The sequence below is a fragment of the Talaromyces rugulosus genome, chromosome VI, assembly GCF_013368755.1.
Source record: "Talaromyces rugulosus chromosome VI, complete sequence".
NCBI classification, from domain to species: Eukaryota; Fungi; Ascomycota; class Eurotiomycetes; order Eurotiales; family Trichocomaceae; genus Talaromyces; species Talaromyces rugulosus.
In genome coordinates this window covers 2,698,975-2,712,477 of record NC_049566.1, presented here as the reverse complement: position 1 = coordinate 2,712,477, position 13,503 = coordinate 2,698,975, and the positions used below count along the sequence as shown (strand labels likewise).

General features: G+C 47.0%; 4 protein-coding genes across 4 annotated transcripts; 1 reads left to right on the top strand and 3 right to left on the bottom strand.

The window, feature by feature from the left end:
* Positions 1–1,305: 1,305 nt before the first annotated feature.
* On the bottom strand, positions 1,306–2,220 carry TRUGW13939_11310 (uncharacterized protein; the record flags this gene model as incomplete). The annotated part of the gene is made up of 1 exon (XM_035494418.1): positions 1,306–2,220. One exon carries the CDS (start codon positions 2,218–2,220, stop codon positions 1,306–1,308), a length of 915 nt encoding a protein of 304 aa, XP_035350311.1.
* A 2,642-nt stretch (positions 2,221–4,862) lies between these two features.
* Positions 4,863–7,315, top strand: TRUGW13939_11309 (uncharacterized protein; the record flags this gene model as incomplete). Its single annotated transcript, XM_035494417.1, has 3 exons — positions 4,863–5,799; positions 6,207–6,358; positions 6,422–7,315. The coding sequence occupies 3 exons, from the start codon at positions 4,863–4,865 to the stop codon at positions 7,313–7,315; spliced, it is 1,983 nt and encodes a 660-aa protein (XP_035350310.1).
* A 202-nt stretch (positions 7,316–7,517) lies between these two features.
* Positions 7,518–8,481, bottom strand: TRUGW13939_11308 (uncharacterized protein; the record flags this gene model as incomplete). The annotated part of the gene is made up of 2 exons (XM_035494416.1): positions 7,518–8,385; positions 8,441–8,481. 2 exons carry the CDS (start codon positions 8,479–8,481, stop codon positions 7,518–7,520), a joined length of 909 nt encoding a protein of 302 aa, XP_035350309.1.
* Positions 8,482–9,175: 694 nt separating this feature from the next.
* Positions 9,176–13,203, bottom strand: TRUGW13939_11307 (uncharacterized protein; the record flags this gene model as incomplete). The annotated part of the gene is made up of 7 exons (XM_035494415.1): positions 9,176–9,422; positions 9,478–9,956; positions 10,005–10,084; positions 10,151–10,601; positions 11,764–11,850; positions 11,920–12,575; positions 12,627–13,203. The coding sequence occupies 7 exons, from the start codon at positions 13,201–13,203 to the stop codon at positions 9,176–9,178; spliced, it is 2,577 nt and encodes an 858-aa protein (XP_035350308.1).
* Positions 13,204–13,503: the final 300 nt, after the last annotated feature.

The window sequence follows — 13,503 nt, the reverse complement described above, 5'->3', positions numbered from 1 at the left end:
AAAGGGACATTCGAATCTGCCTGCACCGCTCTACACCAAATTTTGATTGAAATACAGTGGCTAGGTTACTATTATTAGACTAGCCTCCCGAAAGGATTCAAAAGTGTTAGTATAGGCGAAGGATTTCACGCGTGGGCGGCGTGGGGGTACTAATACTATATCCCACAAAACGCCAATTAAGAATAAGAATAATAATAATACGTTAGCCATTTACTATCAGCAGCAGTACCTAGTTGACGCTATTAGATGAGGCCATAGGCCAAACATTTATATAACCCTACTGCCCTATCGAAGCTCGCCTTAGATAATGCTGCAGCTTCCTTAGTATGCTGTTAACCCCCCCCAATATATCTCACTAACCAGCCTGTAGGCTTCGCTGCAACAGGTTTCTTGCAGGCTTTCTGAGTACGTTATCAATCCTTCTAATATGGCCTTACTAACTGACTTGCAAGCCTCGCTGCTTGCTGCAGCTTCTCAAGTTTTAATTAGAATAAAAAAAATATAAGCGATTTACATATGAATTGTAATTTAACATTTGAAATTGTATTATATCAAGAAATACATGTATGAATGTATCAATTTTCTGCGACATATTAGATTTCTGTAACTTGTAGGTACATAGTTTATAACCGTTTCTATTTTGCAACATTGCCATATTGCCAATACGTCGTAGAAAGTCATTACGCTTAGGAAATTGTATACGCATCATTTTTTCAACGTTGCAGAACGGTATCCGCGTTCACCATAAACCGGTAGTGTAACTACCATCTTGATTAGATTTCTAAGGACAGTCTTATATAGACCAAATCGAACATTTAATAAGGCACTGAGATAGAGACTCTTATACGACTTAATGGCCACAAAAACATTGAAAACAAAGGAAAGAAAAGGTCATTGGGTGTAAGTAGGTAGAATCCTTACTATTAAAAATGCAAATCGTCATATAAAAGTCGGGAACAAAGGAGAGTTGAGAAAACTTCTCTTACAGCTTAACATAAGGCCAGAAGGTGTTAAATTATTAAGGCGTTAAATCTACCCCCAATTAATCCCAATTTAACAATGACCAAACATCTACACAGGGCGGCTACTGGGCAGACCAGCATTGACTTATTTTTAATAGATATATAATGGTAACAGGTTGTAATTTATTGATATATTGAAGCTGTACAAAAAAAATCGACATCAAGCTGAAATTGACATTACATGTAAGATGCACATGGCGGGTGCATATATTCAACAAAACACAGCTGACAATTCAATATTCTCGATTCCCACAAACCGATAAAAACATCAGGAACGAAAATATTAAATTCTAACATTAACAGCTACAGCTCGGTGGTCGCTATCATAAACGTTGTTTTCGAATCTATTGGGCAGGACGGTATATGTGTCAACATTCCATGGCTGTGAATCTTTGGGACCGAGGAATAGGAAATCAATACGTCCGCCGTCTGCGTCGTTGAAACCTGTAAATGTAACGTTGTCTCCATATGTCCCAGCAGCAATGTCGCTCGCATCTTGCAGCGGTGAAGAAGAATTGGCCACGATTTTATATGCGTCACCATCTGGCTGCGAGTTGAAATCACCGCCCAGGAATACCGGGATGGGAGCCGTAGAGTTTGTGCCTATGGTGCTATTGCTGGTTTTGTTCGCCCACGAGTTCACTTCCTCGATAATCAAGGAAGCCGAGTTTATGCGCGCTGTTTTCCCTTTATCATCGAGATGGGTGCACATGCCAATAACTTGCTTCCCAGTTTCCAGATGTCGAAGTTTTCCGATAGTCAGGATTCGATTATGCGAGGCATCCCAACCAATGGATGGCTTGTCGGGGGTCTCCGAGAGCCAGACAGTGGTCCAGTCATCGATATCCCAGACAGTTGGTGAATAAAAGAGGGCAGAATATTCTCCTGCCTCAACACCGTCGTCACGGCCAACTCCAAGATATCCCCACTCTGGAAGTTGTTTGTTTGGGGAGGTATATGCGGTGGTATTGTAGGCATTGAGGCCGTTGAGAATGTCTTCGACTTGGTTATGCAGGGCTTCTTGCACGCAAATTAACGATTCTGGAAGGTAGCTGGTTGCCCACTTGAGCTCCGAGATAATAAATGGTGCTCGGTCAGACCATGGCTCCTCTCCTGTCCCTGGGTTATCCGTGGCGAACCGGATGTTGTGTGTTATCAGCCGAAAGGCAAGCGAAGTCGCAACACTGAGGGCTTTCATTTTTCCACGCTGCTATCTTCGGCACGAAACAGGCAAGTTGGAGTTATAGCTAGTGAAACCCAAAGATGAAGAGTTTCCCCAGGAGTTTTTATATGCAGCGGTTGAAATCGGCCCCATCATCAACAATTAATTTCTAGGTACTAGCGGGTCACAATACCATACAAACTATTCACGAGATTGATTAAAGAAATGAGCAAGGCACAACTACAATTCCCTTGCGTCGCTTGGAGTAATTAAGATGCAGATCTATACGATATTCAACTATGTAGAGGCATAAAGCCAAGCAACTAGTAAAGCGGATGAAGATTATGTTCCGATATTCTAGAGGCTAGAGCTAAATGGAGGCAAAAATCTAGGGCTATGGGGGCTAGCCTGGTGGTGCGATACAGTATCTCCCCGATCGATCCACTAGACTTGTCACATGGAGATCAACTTTCACTATGATATCTAATTCTCTGTAATTTACGGACAGAACGTGGGAATTTTCGTGATTTGTTCAGCACTTGAGGTCGCTATACATGTATATTTTCTCAGGTACTGGGGCGTAGTATGCCGCTGGTATTACTCTATAATGTTGTAATTTATACATACTGAAATTGTCTTTATATATAAAAAAAATATAAAATTTACTACTTTCAAATCATTAAAACCTAGATTTTAGTAATTTTAAGATGTCAATCCAGAAAACCTACTAAGGGATTCCTTTTTGGAAAAGCGGTAAATACCATACGTGGGTTACTCATCCATCGCCTTATGAAAAGAACTGTCCGATCTAGCCCCAAAAATGCGTAATGCTACTCCGTATTAGTGCTGCAAGGTCAGATTACATCTGCAATCAGGGTCCACCTTGGGGAATAGAAAACTGACATAAATGGTAATAGGGTTCGCGGCCAAAGCACCTGGGGCCAAATCCACCATCGATCGATGATGTATAATAATTTGCGCCCAAGATAAAAACGAAAAGAAAAAAAACGGAAATAGGACGTCAAGCAAAAGGCCTAGCTTTTCTGTTAGCCCTATAGCTGTTTCGTATGAGGTTATTGTAAGCGCAGCAGCACCATAGCACTCATGGCTGAATCTAGAAGGCTGAAGGAAGCATGGTTAAATGAAATTTAGAAACTTGGACCAGTAACGTAGCTATTTTACCTAGAAACTAAACTATATGGAGCCAGTTTCATACTTAGTTTATGTCGAGTGCAATCAGAATGTAACAATTACATTGGAATTCTTACTACGGATTCGCATCAATTAATTGCACCTTCAGTCGGCATTTATTTCACATCCGGTACCGGTGGCATAGGTAATCTAGGTATGCACCACAGTCTCCAAGATCAAGGATGTTTTAAGCCTAGTTGTAGTAAATTCATATTCTACTTGTGATCCTCAGCTTTTCACGAATTGATTACAGCTCCAACTTCGAATTAAACCTAGCTTTTCCATTCACTTCGATCTATCCTGTTTGAGATATTGCCTGATTACCATCTTGGTGTCAGCTAATAACTCAATTTTAAATATCACTGCTATCTGCACTTAGTTTATTTATCCACATCAATTAATAATGCTCTAGATGAGCTTGGTCGTTTGAGCCTTTATAGTAATGATTAGATAATATATTATTAATTTAGTTAATTTACCTTGCTGTCAACCCGGAGGATCAGCAAAAGGCAAATAAAGAATTATCCGGCGTGTGCAGGGACATGTGAGCACCGGAGTTTGGTGGTATCGTAAAGCTCCCCTGTGTCCATGCTTGTGTGAAGGATGTTCCCCGTCTGCGTCTAGTGTTACTCTGGAGCATTAAACGCTTTGCCGAGAGGACGTCGTGTACAAAAGCCATGTTATTCCCAAGGGTACTGTCCTCCTAGTCAATACTTCCTTCATTCATCACCATCCTTCGTAGTATCAAGATCCCTTTGCTTTCCAACCTTCATCACGTCAAATAAGCCGCCGAGTACGCAGCAATGAGGGACCCATACGAGGGCGATCATTTTATATTTAGTGCTGGCCAGCGGATTTGTCCCGCCTCGAGGCTGGTAGAGAATACTCTGTGTTTAGCTCTCGAAAACATGCTGTGGGCATTCAAGATTCGATCATCGGTAGTGATTCTTGACGGAAAGGAGACGCGAGATTTGAGATTTTCTTCTTATTCTTCATAAATGCATAGCTTTGAGAAGCTTATTGCTAGGAGGCACACTGGTGAACCTCCAGGTCATACGGAACTGTAGCCGGATAGTAAGCAATCCAATATCAAAAATTTCCCAACCCGTTACACCCTGACCCCCTCACTTGTGCTAATAATAGAGTAGACGTCAAGTCGGTAAAATTCGATCCCGGTTAATCTCTCTCAAATTCAATAAAAAGAATTGCCGTATCTGGTGATGTCACCCCCACTCGGAGCATCTCCGATCGGCTGGCGGGGTACCAGTCGGACGGGCAAAGCGCCGTAGGCCTTGTTGCAATTATAATAATAACAAGTGTTTTTTTTGTTGTTTTTTCTTGTCTTACCTGGTTTATCTTTTTCCCTGTCCAAAAAGAAGCTCACTACTTTACTTATACCCATCATTGAGAAGCTACTACCGACGAATTGGGTTATCAGACTTACGGGTTAGCTTTCGTGCTGAACAGCAAACACTAAGATAACCAAGATGGCGACACTTCCACCCAAATATGAGGATCTCCCCGATCCTCGTCGCTACTGGCCAGCTCCTGCCGGCTCCTACGAAGAAGGCATCGGCATGCTACGCCTTCTGACGCCGGACGTCGTAGCCAGCGCAGCCCGCAACGAAATCAAAACCGGCGAACGAGTTTGCCTGAACTGGGATATTGAGAAACTAGATCCTCCGGGTTTCGGGCGTCGCGGATTCGAGCATCTGATCAAAGCCGTAGAGAGCTCCAATGGAGCAGCGCTGGACGACGAGTACCACTTCAACCCACAGCAGTCTTCGCAATGGGATGGGTTGAGACATCACTCGGCGCCTTATCCAGATAACAAGAAGGAGGAGAAAAAGCTGTGGTACGGCGGTACCACATTAGAAGAGATTATCGAGACTGACTCGCCCCGTATCGGAATCGGGCATTGGGCGAGAAAGGGCATTGCTGGTCGCGGCGTGCTCATCGATTATGTATCCTGGGCTGAACGCACCAAGGGACTCAAGCCAGATTATGCACTGACTCGACACCGGATTAGTCTCGACGAAGTGCTCGCCATCGCGGAGGAATCCAACATCAAGTTCCAGCCTGGTGATATTCTCTTCCTCCGTGTCGGTCTACCACAGACGTGGAACGGCATGAGTGAACAGCAAAGAAAGGAGTACTCACAGCAAGAAACGCCGTCTCACGCCGGAATCGAGCAATCGGAGCGCGTTGTCAAATGGCTCTGGAACAACCATTTCGCTGCCGTTGCCAGTGACGCAGTGAGCTTCGAGGTTTTCCCGGCCATGGAAAACGATTGGGATTTGCACCACCACCTTTTGGCCGGTTGGGGAGTGCCCATCGGGGAGATGTTTGATTTGGATGGTCTTGCTGAGTTATGCAAGCAGCATAACAGGTGGAGTTTTTTCGTGAGCAGCAGCCCATTGAACTGTGCCAGGGGAGTGAGCAGTCCGCCCAACTGTATGGCCCTTTTCTAGGCGTCTTGGGCTGTAATTTGTATTTCAATTGGTATCTAAATGAGACGATTCAGTGTGGAGTTGAGTTGGATGAAATGGAGAGAACGATTATTGGTATAATATAACACGGCGACTTTGCCCTAGGAAGGTCAATTATAAGCATGCAATTTACTAGAAAATCACACAAAATCAGTCATTTAGAGACAGACAATAAAGTTCATACTAACCTCGCTGCGGGCCGGCGCAAAGCCGAGGCGGATCACAGGCCTCTTTGTTGGTCGGAACGTGGACCTAGGCATCATCCGCCCCAACAAGTCTGTACTCGTCTGCGGCCATATATGGCGATCCTTGTCCTTTTGTGAACGATTGAGCCAATTCAAGGTCTGTTGCGCAGGGTGAAAAAAAAAAGGAAAATGGCGCTGTTTTCATCGTTGATGTCGTCTTCGATACTTTCCACGTTGCTATCATGGCGAGTATTGTTGATTTTGGTATTCGCGGTCATCAACAGAAAATCGCTGCCCTTTGTCTGGACAGTACGTCTGCTTTCCAGTCAGACCCTTTTTCTTTCTCCTCGTTAACCAACCATGATGTATTAGGGAAGAGTCACGTATGCGATTCTCAAAAATCTGCGCCGTGATCCATCGCAGTTCATATTCGACTCGAAGAACCCCGTCGACGCAAAGGGCCGGCCAACACACCCTGTCTTCGCCGTCGCGACAATGAGCACCTACACCTCGCTCATGGAAACAGACTACAACATACACAAATCCAACAGCACGTATTACGCAGACATGGACGTCGCGCGCACCCACTGCGTGACCCGGCTGTATACTCCTGGAGCGGGGATTGTGAACAAGGAACTCGAGGAGGAATTCGCCGCTGCTGCGGCCGCCGAGGGCAAACCACGGCCCAAGAAGAAACAGCCGTTCTTCGTTGCGTTGGGAGGCTCGTACTGTTCGTTTAAGCGCGAGCTGAAGCCGTTGGAGAAATACGATATCAAGTCATATATGGTTGCTTGGGACGAGAAGTGGATGTACATTATGAGCTACTTCCTGAAGCCGGAAAGGAAGAAAGGTGCTGGACCGACGCTGGCAGCCATTGGCGTGAGCAAGTACTGCATCAAAAAGGGGCGTTTGACGGTCCCCGTTGAACGTGTGCTCAGGGCTAGTGGATATTTGCCTGCGAGGCCAGAGGGAGCAACTCCGGTTCCTGCTGTAGGGCTGTCTCGAGATACGTCCAATATCGGTACACCCAAAGACGAGGGTGTCACCACTGCGCTTGACGGAGTCAAACTTGTGCATGAAATGACCAAGTTGGGCAACCAGGACTGGGAGCTTTTGCAGAAACAACAGAAAGAAAACACTGCCTCGTGGAGCGGAGATGAGTGGACGTGGGAGCGTATCGAGGCTCAACGCAAGAAGGGTATCGAGTTCATTCATGGCTATGTCGATTTGGACAGTAAGCTCTATGATAATTGGAATAATGCCTGAGCAGTGTTGAGATGTGGAAATTCGCTGTACATATAAATATAGAACACTTTTGTAAGTAATATACATAATAATTCCTAGTCCTTTTCATAATCATGAATAAGAAAAAGTGGTATTGTAGAATTAATGAAGGTCAAAGCCCGCTGTTGGAAACCAAAACGCCACGAATATCCATGCAAGTCATAATTAGGTTGAAAATGCGATGTTACTCGCTATCACTCTTCTTCTCTTCCTCCTTTGCCTCTTCCTCCTCTGATTTTTCTTCGGGCTTGTCCTCGTTCACTTCAATCTTTTCGTCTTCGCTCTTCTTCACGGTCTCGCTCTTTCTCGTTTTTGTAACTGGCTTCTTGGATTCTTTTGATTCGTTCTGGTGTTCCTGTTTTTCACGGATGGCGGCGGTCGGGCTGTTGTGTTCCTTCAGTTCATGTTCGAACAGAGGCTTGTGGCCCTTCTTGAGTTTCTCTTCCTCAGCAGCAACCATGTCACGCCACAAGTCGGCAGTATCGTCTCGTCGGACGTGGTGGTTCTCCGGTTGTTCCTTTTTGGCAGCCTCACGGCCCTTCTTAGCCGCGTCGACGATTCCCTGACCCTTGCGCTGATCGTGAATCTCAAAGGCGGCAGTGGCACACATGACCGCCAGCGTAAGGCCCTGCGCATAGACACGAGCCTGCACGATCTTCTGAGCTCCGCTCAGGTACGGGTTCCGGCCCACTAGTGCGAAGCTTCCAATCAAAGACGCCACCCAGCTCGCGCCGATGATTTTGTATTTCTCTTCACGAGCCCAGGCGCCCACCCGGTCCGAGAAGGTCATGTGTGCGAGTTCCTCGTGGCGCAATCGCTCCTCGCGGTTCTCGAGGTATTTGAGGTTCTCGTTGCGATCTGCCTCGAACTGGCGAGAGGCATGGTCGGCGGCGATGATGCCGAGGAATGTACCGCTGGATGTGACAAGGAAGGCCTTCATGGGTAGAGTCAGGTTGCGGATTGTGTGGAAACGGCGAGATGCGGCCATGACGCCGGCGACACCGCCGACAAGACCAATGACGGTGCCAAAGGAACCTCCTTGGACGACCGACCTGTGCTTTGCGTTAGCAAGGAGGAAGTTGAATGGTGGCTGGTGCAGCGACATACCGGTAGTGCGCGGCCTCTTCTTCCTTGGTAAGAATCTTCATGATGTGTTATTGACTATAGGCGGGAACGATGTCAAGTTGGTGATTGACGGGTCGTGAATAGACGAATCCTCTGGATTAGAAAGGTGTTCAAGAGCGATTGATGTGTGATATATGAATGGTCACAAGGCAGCGTTGCAACTTGCAAGAGGAGAAGCGGCGCGATTGTCTTTTATATCTCCGCGGTGACCTCAGGCTGACATTACACATAGTTTCCTGTTCGGACCTAGCTCCGCCGAGTCTCGCCCGGCTCGCTGTTCGGGAGAAACCGGGGGCGAGTTTATTGGCCCAATAGCTGTTCCCAATGCGGCTAGGCGTGAATAGTCTCAAGAAAATAATAATAAAATGCGCAATGGCGTCACGAACAAAGGTGTTTAGATTTGTCAGAAGAATCGAAAAGCCAGGTCCAGGATGCAGACCAGCCCCTACTTCGGTTATCTCGGCCCATCCTCAATGTCAGTCCATTAAGTGAATTATATTCTATGCACAGGAGAATAAAAAGTTTCGACAAAAGGCTAGAACTTGACCAAAGAAAAATATTGAACTCCATGGAAATCCAGAATTGCCCAGTATTTGATAGAACTATTAAGAAACGCCCTTACAAAGCCCATGGTCGCCAGAAAATAATACAAAGGAGAAGTCCCGGTGAAGGTAGGTGACTTATGATATAAAAACTTGAGCCCTGGGAGACTCCAAATCACTTGCGTGAGGCCTTGCCAGCATTTAGCTGGCGTGCCTTCATCCTTCGGAAACGATCTTCGCCGCTGGCTCCAACCGGACGCGCGAATTTGTTATCCTGGACAGCAGTTGAACGGGGGACAATGTTGTATGAAGTGTGGCCCATCTCTCGGCGAGCACGGTTGGCCAGACGAGGCGGTAGAAGTTCCATAGCACGCGCTTCATCGGCAGTCCGTTGCGCAATATTGGCCCGGTTAGCCAGACGTCTGTATAACAGTTAGAAACAACACCTCTGTCAATAAGTTGAGGGAGCAAACATACGTAGGATCAAATTCAACTTCTTCATAGACACGTTTCGAGTAATCGTCGGTCCGCTGGAGAATTGGGCGAGTCCAGTCCGCAAGGAGACGTTCTGCCTGCCGCTTGATCTTTTGCTCGGGCCTCTTGCTCTTCGTGTAGAAGACAATCACTTTACCAATGCCACTGGCGATCAAAGTGTCTTTGTTGATGGGCAGTTTTCCAAGCACGTCGAGCAGGTCGCGCTGGATATTGTATGCGGGCAATTCGCCGTCGTCGAGGGGCTCCAGGAAGAACTTGACTGCTTCCAAAAGGTTGATTTCAGGGTCCACCAAGCTAGCAGTGTACTGGTTACGGTTCAACAAGTTCAAGACTTCCGGCAGCATTTTGAGTTTGCGCATGGCTGGTTGGCCTTCTCGGCGGGCTTCTGCGTCAAGTCGAGCAGCATCGGTCATACGCTTTCGCATATCTTCGATTTCCGCATCCGCCATTTGTTCCAGGTCCTATATAGGTCAGTTCAGTCCCTTTGTATCCCATAAGGTAAGACATACAATTCCATCAGCCTTGCGTCTGCGTCTCTGCGGTTTCTTCATGGAGGCGTCCAAAGCACGATCAAGAGCACGTCGGCGACCTATAATGAACATCAGCTATCCTCATCTCGAATACCAACCAAGTGATTTTTTTTTTCCTAACTCACGTTCTTCAGGACTAAGCGTCTCATCATCCTCTGGTGTAGCAGCACGTTTGCTTTTAGTTGACTTCCGACGAGCCGCTTTTCCATCGCCATCTTCGACCTCCGAATCTGTCTGGTGACGTTTCTTCTTGTCACGGCGGCCCTCTCGATTCCTTCTCGGTTCACCTTCTTCATCGTCACGACGCTTGCGCTTGTGGCGGCCAATAAGTTTCAGATTCTCCGCATCAACATCCAGTGCCGGACGGTCTTCGATATCGACATCGTCCGGGTTGAAGTCCTCGAATTGCGCTTCATCGACTTCTGACAGTACGGACTCATCGTCAGAAAGATCCGCGTCGCCCGCGCCGGCTTCGCCTGTGTCGTTGAGGTCATTGAGCTCCTCTTGAAGCTCGTCCCGTTCAGGCGCCGGCGAGGCTGGTTGAGCCTCTGGTGAAGCGGACATTGTAGATAGCTGCTGGCTCTCCAGCAACCCGAAGTGTACTCAGCAGCGTCGATTTAAAAAAAAACCTCTTTTGTGAATAGGCGAGATAGATGGCGAGGGTGAAAGGGAGGTGGTTGCGGGCGAAGCGAAGGGAAGTGGCTGGTCACAAGCAGCGGCTAAGTTAGACCAAGAAACTTCGCCGCGCGAGTTGAATTCATGTGGCCCGTGCATCGGCCGCGACTCCAGCTCGCCGCAAAAGATTCATCAAAGACATCATCGAGTTTCTCTTCGCAACGAATCACTGAAAATCCACGTCTATCACACAAGTTTTACTGCTATATCCCAGTTTATCATCAACTAATATCCTTTCAACATGTTCGGCGGAGGTAAGCTCTATTCCTTCGTCCCATGTGTTTTCTTTCCGGCTTCACTTTCCGGACCTTTTTGCTAATCAATCTTGCGACACAGAGCAACAACTATCCAAGGAGGAGATCAAGGTATGATTTTTAATCCAGCACCATCGATTGAGCGAAACATATATATATACCGCCCTCAACTGCCCCGACGATGAATCATTGACACACCCAACAAACGATATGCTGTCCACGAGTTCTAACCATCTATACCATCAATAGGCTGCTGAGATCGAGGCACAAGGAACAGTACGATTTGCTGTTGCTACTGGAATTGCTCTTTACCTCTGTATGCCGTTCTTCCTCTATATACTCCCTGTCTTTTATCAGTTGCTAATGTTTTTCCACTCAAAAACAGCTCCCTTCGCCGTGGACTTTGTCAAGAAATTCCTGTGATATCCTCCTCTCCTCCTCGCGATCCATAACTGTTATCTCTGCTCGGAAATGTGCATTTAAAAAGATGTCCCAATGAGGGAAATATGTGTCGATTGTTTGTTTTTTTTCATGTACTATAAGTAGAATTGGGTATTCTTGTTTTCAATCTATTAAAAGAAATATGCCATAGATTTTTCTCGATTCGTCTTGTGACTCCGTCCAGCTAACTAAAAAGAGGAAGAAACGCTCAACGCCTTTTCTCAATATCCCACCTTTAAGCAAAAGGGCTTGTACATAAATCATGCAGAAATCTTCAAAAGTGATCAAATTAATACAGACAAAGAAATAGCCGACGAAACTCGGTTTCTCTTGGGTCGGCTTTTTTTCTAATGGACGTTCGCGCCTACAGCTTCCTGTGCTTCGTCCAACTCTTTCTGTATGGACACCAGCTCTTTCTGCAGATGGTGGATTTGCGAAGCGTAGTCTTCGAGAATCTTAAAAAAAAAAAAAAAACCAGGGATTAGTATATTAATGGTATGGACAGAATACCCAGCAGCACATACCTTTTTGGCAGTTTTAATCACGTTTTCGTCGAGCGACTCGTCGGCGTCGCCATTGGCACCAGATCCAGCCCGCTCAATTTCTGCAGTAAGCCGCTTAGAATGCTCGCGAATAGCAAGCATTCGTGCCCAGATCTCTTCGGCGCGTCCGGCTATTGCTGCGTCAAAAATGCCGCGCTCCAACTGATTCAATTTCTTTTTAAGCTCTTCTTCCGCATCATCCATAGCATAACCACGGTTCCTCAGTACTTGGGTCTTCGCGGCAAGTGATAGGCATCGCTGACTCAAGACGAGATGTTTTCGTCGGCAGTCGGCGATTCTTACTGAAATCTTGAGGTCATGGCGCGATAGAAGGTCGGTGAGGCACTGGTTAATCTCGTGCAGGCGAGTTTGCATAATGCTGAGGAAATCCTTTTGCCTCTGAGCGCGTTTCCCAAGCTCCCAGAATCCTTTAACCAGAACTGGAACACTGCCAGGTTCCGGCCGAGACTTCAAGGCTTCCTCCCATTTAGTCGCGTCGTCTTCCGGTCCTGGCTGGAAAAAGGGCGCCTGGTCCTCGCCGACAAAGTTGTACAAATACGTGCGGAAATGGGAGGTCTGGTTGGTAGGATCCCATTTGTCCCTGATAATCTCCATCTGCGCTGGAACCGTTCGGTGTACTGTGACATGTCAGCGAAATTACTTGGCACGTTAGCAATGCGATTTCATACCACCAGTGATCGCGCGACCTGGAGACCATAACGAGGATCCCAATTGTGACTGGTTCATAGTCTGCCCTAATTGGGGTTGCTGCTGAGGTTGCTGTTGCTGATTTGAGAAAAGAGAGCCACCGCCACCAAACAGCGACTGTTGTTGCTGTGGCTGCTGCTGCTGCTGTTGGGGTTGCTGCTGGGCATTGTTCGTAGCTCCAAAAAGGCTCGTTCCTGTTTGCTGGGGCTGCTGTGTGACTCCTCCAAATAAACCTCCTGCGGGCTTCTGCTGAGTCGTTGATCCAAAGAGACTACCACCTGCTTGCGGCTGTGTTTGCGTTTGTGCCGGCGTCTGTGTCTGTGGCTGTGTCTGTGCGGCCCCGAATAAGCTCGAGGTCTGCTGTTGAGGCTGGTTGACGCTTGAGCCAAAGAGGCCCGTCCCTGTGGCTGGTTTATTTTGCGTGTTTCCAAAGAGCGAACCTCCGGTCGGCTGCTGCTGTTGTGTGTTGCCAAACAAACTTGGCGTTTTATTCGCAGTGTTTCCAAAAAGACCACCAGATTGCTGTTGCTGGGGTTGGGCACCGAAGAGCGACGACATTGTGGGAAATGGTTGTTGTATCGACAATTTGCAGCGGAGAATAAAAACACAAAATGTTTTCAACGCGCAAGGAAGTCTTGTCAAAGAACTAAGACCAGAGTGCGGTTAAAGAGCGACAGGTTCGATCAAGTCAATGCATGCTATGCGAAGAGAAACCCATGCGAGAACAGTAAAAGGTGCTTGTTTGTGGTAACAAGCTTGTTCGAGGAGCTCCGAGAACAATCAGCTTTAGCCTGCTTTGGCGGTACGGTCACGTGATACACGCGCCCAAGAGGGAAATCATGGCATAACATGCATTGA